Below are 13072 nucleotides of genomic sequence, written 5' to 3' on the forward strand. Positions count from 1 at the left end.
ATGATTATTTCTGGTTCGATGTAGTCACTCACATCATATTCTATGCTTTCGTCTTCGCCCGAGTCCAGTGCCAAAGGATCAGTGTTGTTCTCATCCAAATTGTTGTCCATTGCCAAAAATGTATTGCCTATTATTGTTTACATGTACCGGAACGAGCGGAATTAAGGCTGAGCTGCGCTGAAACGCATGGAAAGGAATTGCTTTTGTTTCTGTACATAAATGTTAACATAAGCAAGCTCTGTTAAAATATACAACGTTAAGCTAAATGCAGCGGTTCCGCTAGTTGCTGTAGATAGTACAGTGGTTCCTCGATTATTAGAACTCGGGAGAACTATAATTGATCGAAAATTTAAATTTGATTTTGAACGCATTAATCACTATTATTATTAAAAATAATTTTATAATGTCATACAATCCTACTCATTAATTGTTTAATCTTAGAAATTGTATTTAAATTTTTAAGCCATTCTGGAATTTGAAGCGTTCGAATTTGCGAGTGGCCACTGTACTGTGAATGATATATGTAATTATTGTATATACTGTATATATATTTATTTTTATTCATATCCTAAAATTCTTATAAAAATATATGTTCATAGTATAGTTAAACAAATCAATCGTCAAATATCAAATATGAGCTTAGCTTTGCATATATTTCATAAATTCAATCATCAAATTAATTAATCGTTTTCCTTGACATCACCAATACCCTCGGGTAGTATGGCAAACATGGCCTCCGATTCGGGCAAGCAGGGCGAATCGTAGATCTTGCAAATGCGTGCATCCCCCTTGCCCTTGCGCAAATACAAACGGGTTGTCGATGCGTGTGCCATGATGTGACCGCCAATTGGTTTCTTTGCATCCGCTGCGAACATGGACGCACCGCCATCCACTTGGGCCGTCACCTGATTCGTAATGACCACCGCGACACCAAACTCGTCCGCCAGACGCTGCAGCATGCGGAGAAATAGACCCAAATGATTTTGACGCGCTGCTAGCTCGCCTCGTCCAATATACTCGGAGCGGTATAGAGCCATGGCACTGTCCACAATGATTAGGGCGTATCTGAAATTTGAGAAGAGTTCAGAGTGTTTTGTATTGGAGAACTACGAGAAACCTGGCTTGCGTCTACCAAGCATATACTGAAGATTATCGACCGATCAACATGCTGTCTTTCATTCTAAAGCCAATGGAAGAGCTACTAGGTCCTAAATCAAAGCACTCAGGTAGGAAATGCAGATCCATAGAAACAGATCTGCATGCTGTTACTTCGACTATGGACAACAGGAAATTTCCCTCGTGGCCTCAGTCAATCAGGCAGGACAGTTTTTGAAATGGATAGACATTAATTTTAGTACGAACCTCGACTCAAACATCATGCCAGCTGCCATTTGAACCAGTTTCGTCTGCTGATCCGTATTGTGAGCACGCGCACAGGCCACATTGTCGAGAACATCAGCCTCCTCCATGTTGTAGCGCTGCGCAATGGCCGACAAACGTTCCGGCCGGAATGTGCCCTCCGTATCAATATACAAGGCCTTGCCCTCGCCGCCATTCTGACTGATGGGCAACTGACAAGTGACGGCCAGCGTATGGCAGATTTGGGTCTTGCCGCAACGAAACTCCCCGAAGATTTCGGTTATCGAGCCCGTCTCAATGCCACCGCCAAGCAGCTTGTCCAGCTCCTTGGAGCCAGTTGTGAGCATCACAACTTCGGAGCGCATCTGGTGAAAGGTGCGTGCGCTGGTAAAGCTTAGGGGCACCAGCTTCGAGGCCTCCTTCATAATGTGATCCACCTTGGACTCGCCCAGGCCTTTGATGTTCAGCAGCTGACGTCGTGTCGCATATGTAACCGACTCCACGGTATGCAAACTGGCCTGCTGCAGCAGCTTAATGTCCCTGGGATTGATGTTATTGCCCTGCATATAAGTTTATATATATATATATCTGACAATTGGCCTATGGGCGCGACTTTACCTGCAGTTTAAGCACATCCAGCGGCCCCGCGTCCTCCTCATCTTCGGAGACATCGGCCGTGGTGCCAGTGGCCAGGTCTGGTTGCTTCTGAGCTGTGCGTTGCTTTTGCTCCATTTTGATATGACGTGCAGCTCGTCAAAGATGCTTTTGTTTTATTAAATTTCTTTCAAAATTTTAAAAATGTTTGCTGCCAGGTTTATTAAAAATACGCGCGCTTTGTTGTGAAATGTTGTAAACATTTTTTCTACCATTCACAAGACCAACGCATTTATCAGCTGTTCGTATGTAAAAACATCAGATTGAGAAGAAGAAGAACCGGAACGTTAAGAAAGAAACAAGCAGAAGCGAAAGAATCAATTACATAAAAACAAAGAGCGGCATTTACAACGTGCTTTCCTGCATTTAGTGCAATTAAAAGCCGCACAGCATCAGAAGTTCTGTGGGCAGGTTGTTAACAGAAGTATGATAGGATATCATTACTTTGATGTGCAACTGTGAGTAGAATGGCAAGCAAAAACTGGGCACAGTTAACAGTACACGTGCCTGTTGTTGTACCAGAGCCATAAGCATATTATTTAACAGTTTGTCTTTTGTAGGAAATTTCGTGATTTTGATACCGTTGAGCTGACCCCCATCTATTTTCGGGGCTGCGTTTTAAACTCGCTGGAAAGTTTCTTTGGTGAAATTGGCGGGAAGACCAGTTTGGATATAATCAAATTTAGCGTAGAGCAGCGACGTGTTGTTTTCCGGGTGCCCGAAGAGTTCTTTAAGCGCACGCATACAGCAATTACATTGATTGGGCATTACCAGAAAGTGCCCTGTCATTTTCGAATTTTAAAAACATCTAAAACGCCCCTGGACTTTCAGAAGGATATTGGAGAAAACGATAATTGTGAAGAAGCTCAGATAGACGATTGTCAACTATAAGCATGGCATTCTCTTATTGTAAGGTCTTTGGAAAAGATAAGGTAATCTTTGCCACCAAGGAGGACCATTCTACACCCAGTACCGTTGAGCTACCAGCTCCAGAGCCACCGCAGGGTCTAATTACAAAGGATGGCAGCATTAATTGGAGCTGCCCATGTTTGGGCGGCATGGCAACGGGACCTTGCGGTGTTGACTTTCGAGAAGCGTTTTCATGTTTCCACTACAGCGAAGCGGATCCTAAGGGCTCCGATTGCTATGAGGCATTCCGTAAAATGCAGGATTGCTTCCAGCAATATCCGACTGTCTATAATAAGGCAAATGGTGGAGATGATGATGACGATGCCCTCGGTGACGTTATGAATTCGGAAAGCAGCTCCAGTGTTAAGGAAGTTGATGAACTTTCAGGCGGTGCTGGAGCAGCTGCGGTTGCGGCAGCAGATACACATATAACCAACAACAATGCCATGTCAAAAGTGGAATAAAATAAATGAAACAAAGTAGTTTAAAATAGTAAAAGCTTGTTTCTATTGATTAACAGGTTAGCTCTCTCATTAATAACATATCAGCTGTTAGGGTTTTGTTTCATCCCACTTAACAGCTGTTTTAATACCTTGCGACTTTAGTTGTTTTTCTTCATTTTGTAGCTCTCCTTGAATTTGTGTTAAAATAAACTCTCGCTTTTTTTATTTTTAATATTTAAGCATATATTAAAACCTGTAGCTTTTACTTTTTAAATTTTAAGCACTTAATAGCTGTTTAACATTTACATGTTTTTAGTATTTTGCAGTATATTTGACAAAACCATCTGATTCACTGTTGCAGTTCATCAGTGTCATCTAGTAATCGGCTGGCCACCACAGTTAATCGGCCGACCACCATAAGAAAAATAAGACAATTTGTGAAAAGCGTAACGAAAATGTTGTTAAACGCATTATAAAATGCTCTATGTGTTAATTAATCTCACATGTGAAACGTTAAAACGTGAATTCAATAGCAAATCTGTGCAAAATTTTAAAGTGCAATAGTTTTTGGGGTTAAAGTGCAATCAATTCGAGCTACAGGCCAAATATATAAATCAAAACAAGCAAATAACCTTGTGGCAATCGCAGTTCGAGCGCGCTACGAAATCAGTAAATAAAATAGAAAGTCCAATTACCAACAGCCGCCAGTGTAGTGAGTGTTGTGCAGATTGCTTTCGAATAAATATTTATAATATTCTCAGCAATAATACATATGCCTTAAAATTTCACAACTGTGTTTTCTTCAAAATCAGTTCCCGTGCAGTCAAAAAGTTTGTGCTGCACACTGACAAAAATATACGCACAAACACACACACACACAAGCAACTACGTACATACGCAGTAACGTATTGGTGTGCATACGAAAGACGGAAAGAGGAATTCGAAAATATACAAAGTACTTCCATTCGGTAGTTTTTTTAATTCACAAAAAAAAAAACCAACAACACAAAAGTTATAACGAAGAGTCTCAACAGCAAGTACACAATTAACAGGACGGCAACAGCAATAACAGTGATTAGCAACGACAAAGAGGAAAAAATAGAATAGTTAACAGTCAGCAATACATTTACATATTTGAATGCTGCTGAGGCTTCATCATTTCATAGAAAATGGTTTCGTTAATTGATACAATCGATGCGGCAGCGGAGGCTCAAAAGCAACGGAGCGCCGCTGCCGCTGCTGCAGCGACGTCGTCGTCAAGCGCCAACGTCGCTGTCAACGCTGGAGACAAGTCGCCGCCCGCTGCTGCTGCAGGCGCTGCCTTGACAGCCAGCGGCAAGCCTAAGGAGAAACGAAGGTGAGTTATGATCATCCTAATTTGAAATCCCCCACACCTTTTTCTGCCAGATAGACTAATAAGAAATCTACGCTCCTGCCATGTGATCTCTGTTGGATGGGCTGTTTGTTGCCTATTGCATAAGCGTTTTGCTTTCTTTTTCTTCAGCTGCTGCTGCTGCTGCTGCGTTGTCGTCGTCAGCGTCGCTGTTGTTGCTGTCGACGCTGTTGCTTCAATGACGTTAGCTGCGTATATTTTCAATAGGGTTGACGCTTTTTACTATTCACAATAATTGCTCACCCTAATGTACAGCTATTTGGATTTGTAGCTTCGGCCTGTTGCAGTTTATAGGGTTGTTACGCTAAAAAAAAACTCTTTTCAATATAACAACAGTAATAAATTCTACGTTTTGCTCGGTCTTGTCAAAGAAACGTCAAAGTGTGACCGTTTTTCTAGCATATGCTAGTCGACATATATGTATGTTAATGTAAATGTGCACAGAGATAGCTTTCTTAAGCGGCAAGGAAGCTGTTTGCATGAAAGATTTGTCAAAGATTTAGAAAAACTGGAGAATACACATAATAAATCGATGTTAAGAGATTTAAGCTTGTTTACAGCTCGTCTAAATTTTGATATATTCCTCTGTTGATAAATGAAAATGGATGATTTGTTAACATTTTTGAATAATCTTTTCGGCTACAAGAGTCTTGACTTATATGTTTTTTTCTTTGCGGAACAAATAGCAGCTTGTACGAAAAAATAAAAAAGAATTAAACTTAAGAAATTATTAATTATATAAATCATAAGGTTCCAAAACGGATTTCCTTATAAAGTCATGCTTCCTGAGCTAAATGCAGATTTGTTAGTTCCATATCCATATGTACATATGCAATATATATATATATATATATATTACGTATACGTATATGTATACATATTCATATTCGATGCGATCGAAAATGACCTTAATCGAGTTGCTTGCAAACTTCATGATAAAATGGAAATACCTTCTGAGAAAACTTTTGCTCTTATCACATATATAAGTATATATATTTATTTATGTAACACTTGAAAATTTTGACACGTGTTGATGACTAAGTGTTTTAACTAATAGACTGGCAGCTGGGCCAGGGGTAGGGGGCAAATTTCGAATACATATAAGAAATCTAAGCGCAATCATTAATCACGCTTAGTTTTTGCATTTGCGATAATTATACAGCTTCGGCGAAGGCAGACACTAAACGCGAACGCGTTGACCGAGACCTTACCTTGAATGTCAGAAGAAGTATTAAAACGAAAACGAAATAAAAGAAATAATAGTACTAAAATCCAATTCAATCCCAAAGCGAAATTGCTAAATCATAATTATTTGTCGTGCGATTTGAAATTGTATCTTATCTTTTTGGTTGACCGCCACCAGGAAGCTTATCAAAATATCCTTGACTGCCATCGCCGCGCCTGATGTTCTATATTTAGAGCAATGCATTTTGTTTTCTTTTTTTTTTGCCTGTCTGTTTATGGTTTTCCCCCTCTTCTTTAATCATCTCTGCTACGCATTTTTCTGCGTTTATTTATAAAATTAAACAAACCAAAAAAAAATAAAGGGAAGAAAAACCTGTTGTCTTCTGCAGCAAGTAGTAACCAGTTTTTGTTGTTGTCAGTTTTGTTTTATCAGTTTGTTTTGTTTTTTTTTTTGTTTTCTTTTTTTTGTTGTTTTGTTTTGATACCCTGTAACCTTTTGTGAATATTTAAGAAGAGGCTTTGTCTAGTTGTTTTTATGTATGCTGCAGAAAATAAGTGCGATTGAACATAAACCCAAAATGTAGGCTATAGTAAAGCATATGCAGATAAACTGATTTTACCCTCAAAGGTGCATCATTGAGAGTACGCTGTTTATATTTAGAGATCGCCCTTCTATGTGATTTTCATAAAATCAAGTACCATCAACATATTGATGCTATTTAGATTAACATATATTCCAAGTGCATCCTTTTGACTGTCAATTTTACTACCTTCCCCTTGTGCATTTTTTTCTCTGCCCTCTCTCTGTGCGCACTGTCACAGCCTCTCTCTGTACTTCTCACTATCTTACTTATCACTTTTTTATTTTTGTTCTCTTTGTCCCTTATAATGCGTTTTGCTTCTATTTCCTCATCATTCGGTGTTTTTTCCTTTTTTGAGGCGATTCTTTCTGTGTACTACTCGCTTTCTTTATTCCTCTCTCTATCGTATCCCTGTCCCTATCCCTGTCACTCGGATTCCTTCTCAAAGCCTTAGCTGCAGTTCTGCTTCTCACTCGCTCAGTTACAGAAATCTATAATCATTACTTGAATTCTTAAAAATCGCGTAGAAAGGTCTTATTTGTTTTGAACTAAAATAAAATGAAGACACTTTTGACTTATGAACAGGGTATAAGCTGCGGAGCTCGTGCTTTGTTTTTGTTAAAGTTTATTTTTTGTTTATCTGCCCTTTTTGACTGCCTCCTTAGGCGTGTTGCGGACACGCCCCCCTCGAGTAACGGCCACGCATTTACCTAAATCATTTACATTGTATTAAGCACATAAAATGTAAAGTTTACGATGGTTTTTTTTTCTCTCCGATTTTTATATCTATTTTCTGCTTTTTGTTAAATTTTATAAAAAATATGCAACATTTGCATTAAACTGAAACATTTTGTTTGGCCTACGTGACTTCAGTTGGTTGAATTCGCTGCTGAAAAGCGGTTCTGCGACCAAAACTGCGTTAAGGAAAACCAAACGCCCAAACAGCAGCCAGTTTTCCAAGCGCACATCTGTTAAACTGGTTTCTCCGACATTGATTAACTTGCATAAAATTTGTATAACGTCGAGTTATCAGTTGATAGCGACTGCCTTTGATAATTGATAACTTAGATAACTGTGCCATCACGTGTTTGAATAATTGATATTTCGCGAACAAAACGCTCACGAGAATACAAAATATTGACAAAACACCTTTTGAATGGGAGCGCATTTAACTCTAATTGCATTCATTTGTTTACCCCCTTTAAATAACTTGATTGTTTTTTAGCTAATTGTTCCAAGTGTTTCTAGAAAATGCCATAGAAATTGTATTTTATTCAGCGTTAAAGCATTTTTAGTCGCATTTACTTTTGTTTTCGCATTTTAAAAAAACGTTTACAAAATGTCAACTCAAAAATATTGGCATTTTATGCTTGATAGTCCACACGAAAAGTTTCATAGCATTAAGCTAATAGTGTTTTTCTTAAAAACTTGGCCTTTTCTTCGAATAGCTACTTCTGAAGTTTCATAGCATTAGAATTTAGCCTTTTTATTCGTAAGAGAGAGACAAGATAAGTTTTAAAGCATAAAGCTATACTTTTGTACATAAAGTAGTTAAAAATTTTGCCTTTTTAATCTTGATAGTCTACTCGAGACTTATTAGCGTTGTTTTTACCTAAAATTTAGCTTTTTCTTCGAATATTATATTTCTGAGATTTCATAGCATTTGGCCGTAGAATTTGGTCTTTTTATTCGTAAGAGAGAGAGAGAGAAACCAGAGTATTTTTATAGCATTTAGGTACTTGTTGTTTGGTTCTAAAAACGTTAAAAATTCAGCATTTATATACCCTGAACCCATTAAAAATGGGTATAAGGCAATATTGTATTTGTGCAAAATCCAAATGTAACAGGCGGAAGGAGGAAGCATCTCCGACCCCATAAAGTATATATATTCTTGATCAGCACCAATAGCCGAGTCGTCTGTCCGTATGTATGAACGTAAGGATCTCAGAACCTATAAGAGCTAGAGACTTGAAATTTTAAATGTAGCTCCTCCTAGTGCCTAGGCAGATCGAGTTTGTTTCCGATAATCGATAACTTATTACGTTTCCAAGTAATCGATAAAAATCGATATCGATATATTTTTATTTGAGCAATTTTTGTAAATAATGAGAGCTAGAGTCCCTTAACTTGACATATAGCTTCTAAAATAGAATATATATATGCATTTAATGTTTGAAGAAGAGGGTTCAGGGTATCCCCTAGTCGGGAGCTCCCGACTAGAACCTCTTACTTGTTATTCTTGATAGTCTACACGAGACGTTTTATAGCATATTTGTCGTTTGTTCTTATGAATGTTAAAAAGGTAGAATAAAAAGTTATTCTTGATAGTCTACAAATGTTATTGGTATTGAATGTTATTATTAAATATATAAAAAAAATTTGAATTTTTTTTATTAATTTTATATTCTTATAAAAAATAAAAGTATAAGTTGTAGAAAGTTTTTCGTAATTAAAAATACTTCGACAAACAATGTCAATTCATTTGCAATCGAAGTATTAACATATCGCATTCTCACGCTTCCACTCACGCTGCCATCACTAGTCACGACCTCATTGTGCACTTGCCTGTCCGCTCGAGTTGATTTACTCGCTAGAAATATTGGCCTTTATAAAAAAGAATTATTTGAATGCTGTATATTTGACACAGATTTTTTTTAACAGAGATTATGGAGCTTCAAATGTGTTGAAAACATAATTTTGCGGCAAATATAATCAGACAAATTTTGTAAATCAAATAAATACTTGTTGCTATTTAAGCGCAATGTCTCTAGCAAATGATGTTAAACCATTAACGATTTTATGAAAAATGGGTTTTCAATTGTTATCAATGTTAAAATTAAGTTTAATTTGCGCTTTTCTTTTGACATCATGATAAACATGTGTTTGACTATCAAATATACACTTGCTTTAAGAGGCTTGTAGAGATTTTGTTTCGTCCTAATGTAAAGTTAGAGTTTTTATAGTTTTGCAAAATATTCGTGGTAAATAAAGTTGTTAGACTTAAATAAAATTTATATATCTACTACTAATCCAAATGTATGTAACAGGCAGTAGGAGGTATCTCCGACCCCATAAAGTATATATATTCTTGATCAGCATCATTATCCAAGTCGATCTAACCAAGTCCGTCTGTCTGTTGGATAAATATGTGTTAAATGAGCTTTTATGCTATATGTGTTTACAAGGATATTCAGATTATATTTATTATTTGTTAAACTTCTGAAGAGTTTCTTGTGTACTCATTGCCATTTCGAACATGCACAATGCTACCCTTTTGTTTTTTATATAAAAATTTATATAAAATTATAGAAAACAATAAATATAGATATATAAATAGAAATGTTGTGTATTTCAATATCAGCGCAAGGCAAACAAACGCATAAGATTAACATAAGCCTAAGAGCGCAATATGTAAAATATTTAAATGCTATGCTTCATTGTTGTTGTTTATTGTTAAGGCTGCCGTTGTTGTTGTTGCTGTTGTTGTTCATGTTGTTTGCTGCTGTTGTTGTTTTTTTTGTTTTTTATTTGTTGTTGCTGGCCGCGCGGCAGCCTCTGTCTGGCCACGACGACCTACTTTTTTGCGCAAACGAACTAAAGTGTGATGATATTAGCGGGGATACGGGTTGGCGGGGCGTGTGTTTGTGTGTGTGTGTGTTTGTTGTGTATGTAAATGGTGTGGTCGTGTGTGTGCCTGCCTGTGTTCCGTATGCCTCAAACGAATGTTGTTGTTTTTGTTTTTGGTTGGATTTTCTTTTTATTTATATAAAAAAACGCAGCAGTGGTTGTTGTTGTTGCTATTGTTGTTGTTGTTGTTGTCGTCGTCGTCTTACGATCTGAGACAAACTCCATCGACTCTGTTGCCATGCAACTGTCAACTGCAGCAGCCGCTTCACGCGTTCATTTTTTCATCCGATTTTTTTTTTTGTATCTGTGTTTCTGTGTCTCTGCCATTTGTATCTGTGTAGCTATGCCTGAATGTATCTGCTCAGCAGCGCTGCCTTCAGCCGATTTATTTTTATACTATATGCAATCATTTTGATTTTGTTGTGATAATTATGTTCTCTTATTTTTCATGATATTGCGGCAGGGAAAGTAAATTTATGTAGCCTCTGTGCTTGTCTGGGGGCAAGTGGTTAACAGCAAAAAATTGCCCATAATTCTTGTGAGTTGCTCAGTTGCGCAGCTGGTTTGCAAATATACATAAATTTGTTTTGCCGTGGTTATCCTCCGGTTATTGTAATACCTATATGCCATATAAATGGGAACGCCCGATGATGGCCTGTTTTGTATGTGATAAAACACGAGTCTTAACTGGATCGCATGTGACCTCATTTCGTAATAAAGCAATTGCTCAGTGTGATTGTGATTGTTATAGGCTCATATGTTAATACTTATTATGATAATTATATTATTTTTTCGCTTGTGCTCCCGATACTCTTGAGCAAATTTCAAAGCTTTATGATATACCTATAATATATCAATTTTTTTAAAATTTTACTAGACTTTTAAATTAGTCTACCAGAAGCTACATTTCAAATTTTGCGATCCTAGCTCTTTAACCCTAAGGGGTTAGGGCACTAGGAGGACCTACGTTCAAAATTTTAAGCTTCTAGCTCATTCAGGTTCGACACGTTCATACTTATGGATGGCTTGTTCGACTCGCCTATGGATGCTGACCAGGAATGGCGTATTCTTTCCTCTTAGCCCTAACTTAAGATTAATTGTTAATTATATGATCCTTCTGTTTCAAAAGTCTGATATAAATTTTGTTAGATTTTTGCCATTGCTTTAAAAATATTCTTAATCCCTAGACAAAAAAGAGGTATTCTCTTATCCGACCCGTTTATTTTTCTACCTATTTCGAGTACGTTCGAACTTTTCTCTACTCTCTTATACTCTTATCAAAAGTAAATTAGCAGTTAAATAATCTAGTTGATATATATATTTTACTTTACCTTATTATTATTTATAATTTTGGGGTAGTATAATTTTGTCATTAAATGTGTAACGCGTAGAATGAGACGATGCCATAAAGTTAATATATTCTTGATCAGCATCAACAGCCGAGTTGATGTGGCCATGTCCCTATCTGTATCTTTTCGATGTAGTCTTTCAGTTTTCAAACAAATCAACTTGGAACATAGGCGCGTCTTACAGTTCGGATCGGACATCATATAGCTGCCCTATGAACGATCGAGTTGATAATAAGTTTTGGTATGGAAACCCATTTAGTCTATTAGTAAATCTTGGCCAAACTATGCTGCCAAGCCTTATAAAGATCGCCCTCCTAGAGAGTTTTTGCTTGTCAAAATATTCTGCTTCGCTATACTCACGTATTTGTATGGCTAAGGTCTACAAGGGTATTATATCATAGGCGTGCCGAAGATATCGTGACTTTCTCGTTTCGCAACCTATCGAAATTTTGTTGAACATATGCCGATTCCAGCTATTGGCAAATCTCTGGATTCAATCAGTGATCATTCACATTAGTAATGTGTTTTATTTTCGAGCTATGATATCAATTGTTGTTGTTTAATGTACTCGGGCCTCGAATAAACGTTGACGGCCATTCACCAGTCGCCATTCAGTAATCTGCCTGTGGAGCGGATCACATCTATGGGCACATTAACCGTTAGTTAATCGCGCCAGGTGCCTGCTGCCTATTTGGTTGCTTATCTCGTTTCACTTTCAGCCCGTGTTTACCAAAAAAAAAAAAAAAAAAAAACTATGAAAATATTTAACTTTATTATGTTTTACAATGTTATCAGAGCTGGCTACGTATGGCATACGAAACAGAAAAGAACGCGGCGGACTTTTATCAAGCTAGTCAAATTATGAAGGTTGAACTACAGTTAACAGGTTTTCATTTTATTTTATTTATTTTTTATTTTATTTTTTTATTTTTTAATTGTAAACGTTTTACTTTGTGTATAACATGAATAAACTACTGCAGTTTGTGCGGGCTGCGTATGCAAATATTTTGCCAGACACGAGTCCTTGATAGATAAGGAAAGCGTATTATAAGACGCGTGTGCTAGAAAGGGAAAGAGAAAGGGAGAGAGAGAGACAGAGTGATATATGGATAACATTTGCTGCGCTGTAGAGTATGCAACCCTTTTAGCCAAGTTAATGAACTAGCTAAATGTGTAATTAATGTGTCTACTTTTTTTTAATTTGTTTTATTTTTCATTTTATTTATTTTTTTGTTTATTTGTATTGTTTTCTGCCAGCTTTTGCGCACTCAACGCTGCCTGCTCGCTTATCTCTGGTCAATTCACACATGAATAATTGGCCTGGCTGCAAGCGGCGTGCTGTTTTGGGCCTTTATCTTATCAGCAACAGCCTCTGCCTCTTTCTCTCTCTCTCTCTCTCTCTCTCTCTCTCTCTTTCTCACACTCCCTGGCTATCTCTTGAGCTGATAGCGACTGATAGCTGTTGTTAATGTCTGGCATTTAGTACTGCGTTTTCATTCCAACTTCTGTGAAGTTCATTGAAAACGTTTCGCTCTTACCAATTGCAGCATTGTTGTTTGGGATTTTCAAAGC

General features: G+C 37.2%; 4 protein-coding genes across 4 annotated transcripts in view; 3 read left to right on the forward strand and 1 right to left on the reverse strand.

Annotated features, from left to right (window-relative positions):
* Positions 1 to 620: 620 nt before the first annotated feature.
* Positions 621 to 2119, reverse strand: spn-A (RAD51 recombinase homolog spn-A). Its single transcript, XM_002056113.4, has 3 exons — positions 1978 to 2119; positions 1363 to 1919; positions 621 to 1065 (listed from the first exon to the last, which is right to left on the reverse strand). Exons 1-3 carry the CDS (start codon positions 2089 to 2091, stop codon positions 681 to 683), a joined length of 1056 nt encoding a protein of 351 aa, XP_002056149.1. The 5' UTR covers positions 2092 to 2119; the 3' UTR covers positions 621 to 680.
* A 217-nt stretch (positions 2120 to 2336) lies between these two features.
* Positions 2337 to 2904, forward strand: LOC6633168 (Ribonuclease P/MRP subunit p14 a). Its single transcript, XM_002056114.4, has 2 exons — positions 2337 to 2471; positions 2574 to 2904. The coding sequence occupies exons 1-2, from the start codon at positions 2440 to 2442 to the stop codon at positions 2902 to 2904; spliced, it is 363 nt and encodes a 120-aa protein (XP_002056150.1). The 5' UTR covers positions 2337 to 2439.
* Positions 2905 to 2906: 2 nt separating this feature from the next.
* Positions 2907 to 3420, forward strand: LOC6633169 (mitochondrial intermembrane space import and assembly protein 40-B). The gene has a single exon (XM_002056115.4). It carries the CDS (start codon positions 2907 to 2909, stop codon positions 3384 to 3386), a length of 480 nt encoding a protein of 159 aa, XP_002056151.1. The 3' UTR covers positions 3387 to 3420.
* Positions 3421 to 3777: 357 nt separating this feature from the next.
* Positions 3778 to 13072, forward strand: part of sima (HIF-1 transcription factor component sima) — a 105634-nt gene continuing 96339 nt past the window's right edge. The window contains exon 1 of the mRNA XM_070207346.1: positions 3778 to 4722. Coding sequence (XP_070063447.1) covers positions 4535 to 4722 — 188 coding nt within the window. The 5' untranslated portion in view covers positions 3778 to 4534. The remainder of the gene's footprint in view (positions 4723 to 13072) is intronic.

Source organism: Drosophila virilis, chromosome 2, assembly GCF_030788295.1.
Source record: "Drosophila virilis strain 15010-1051.87 chromosome 2, Dvir_AGI_RSII-ME, whole genome shotgun sequence".
NCBI classification, from domain to species: Eukaryota; Metazoa; Arthropoda; class Insecta; order Diptera; family Drosophilidae; genus Drosophila; species Drosophila virilis.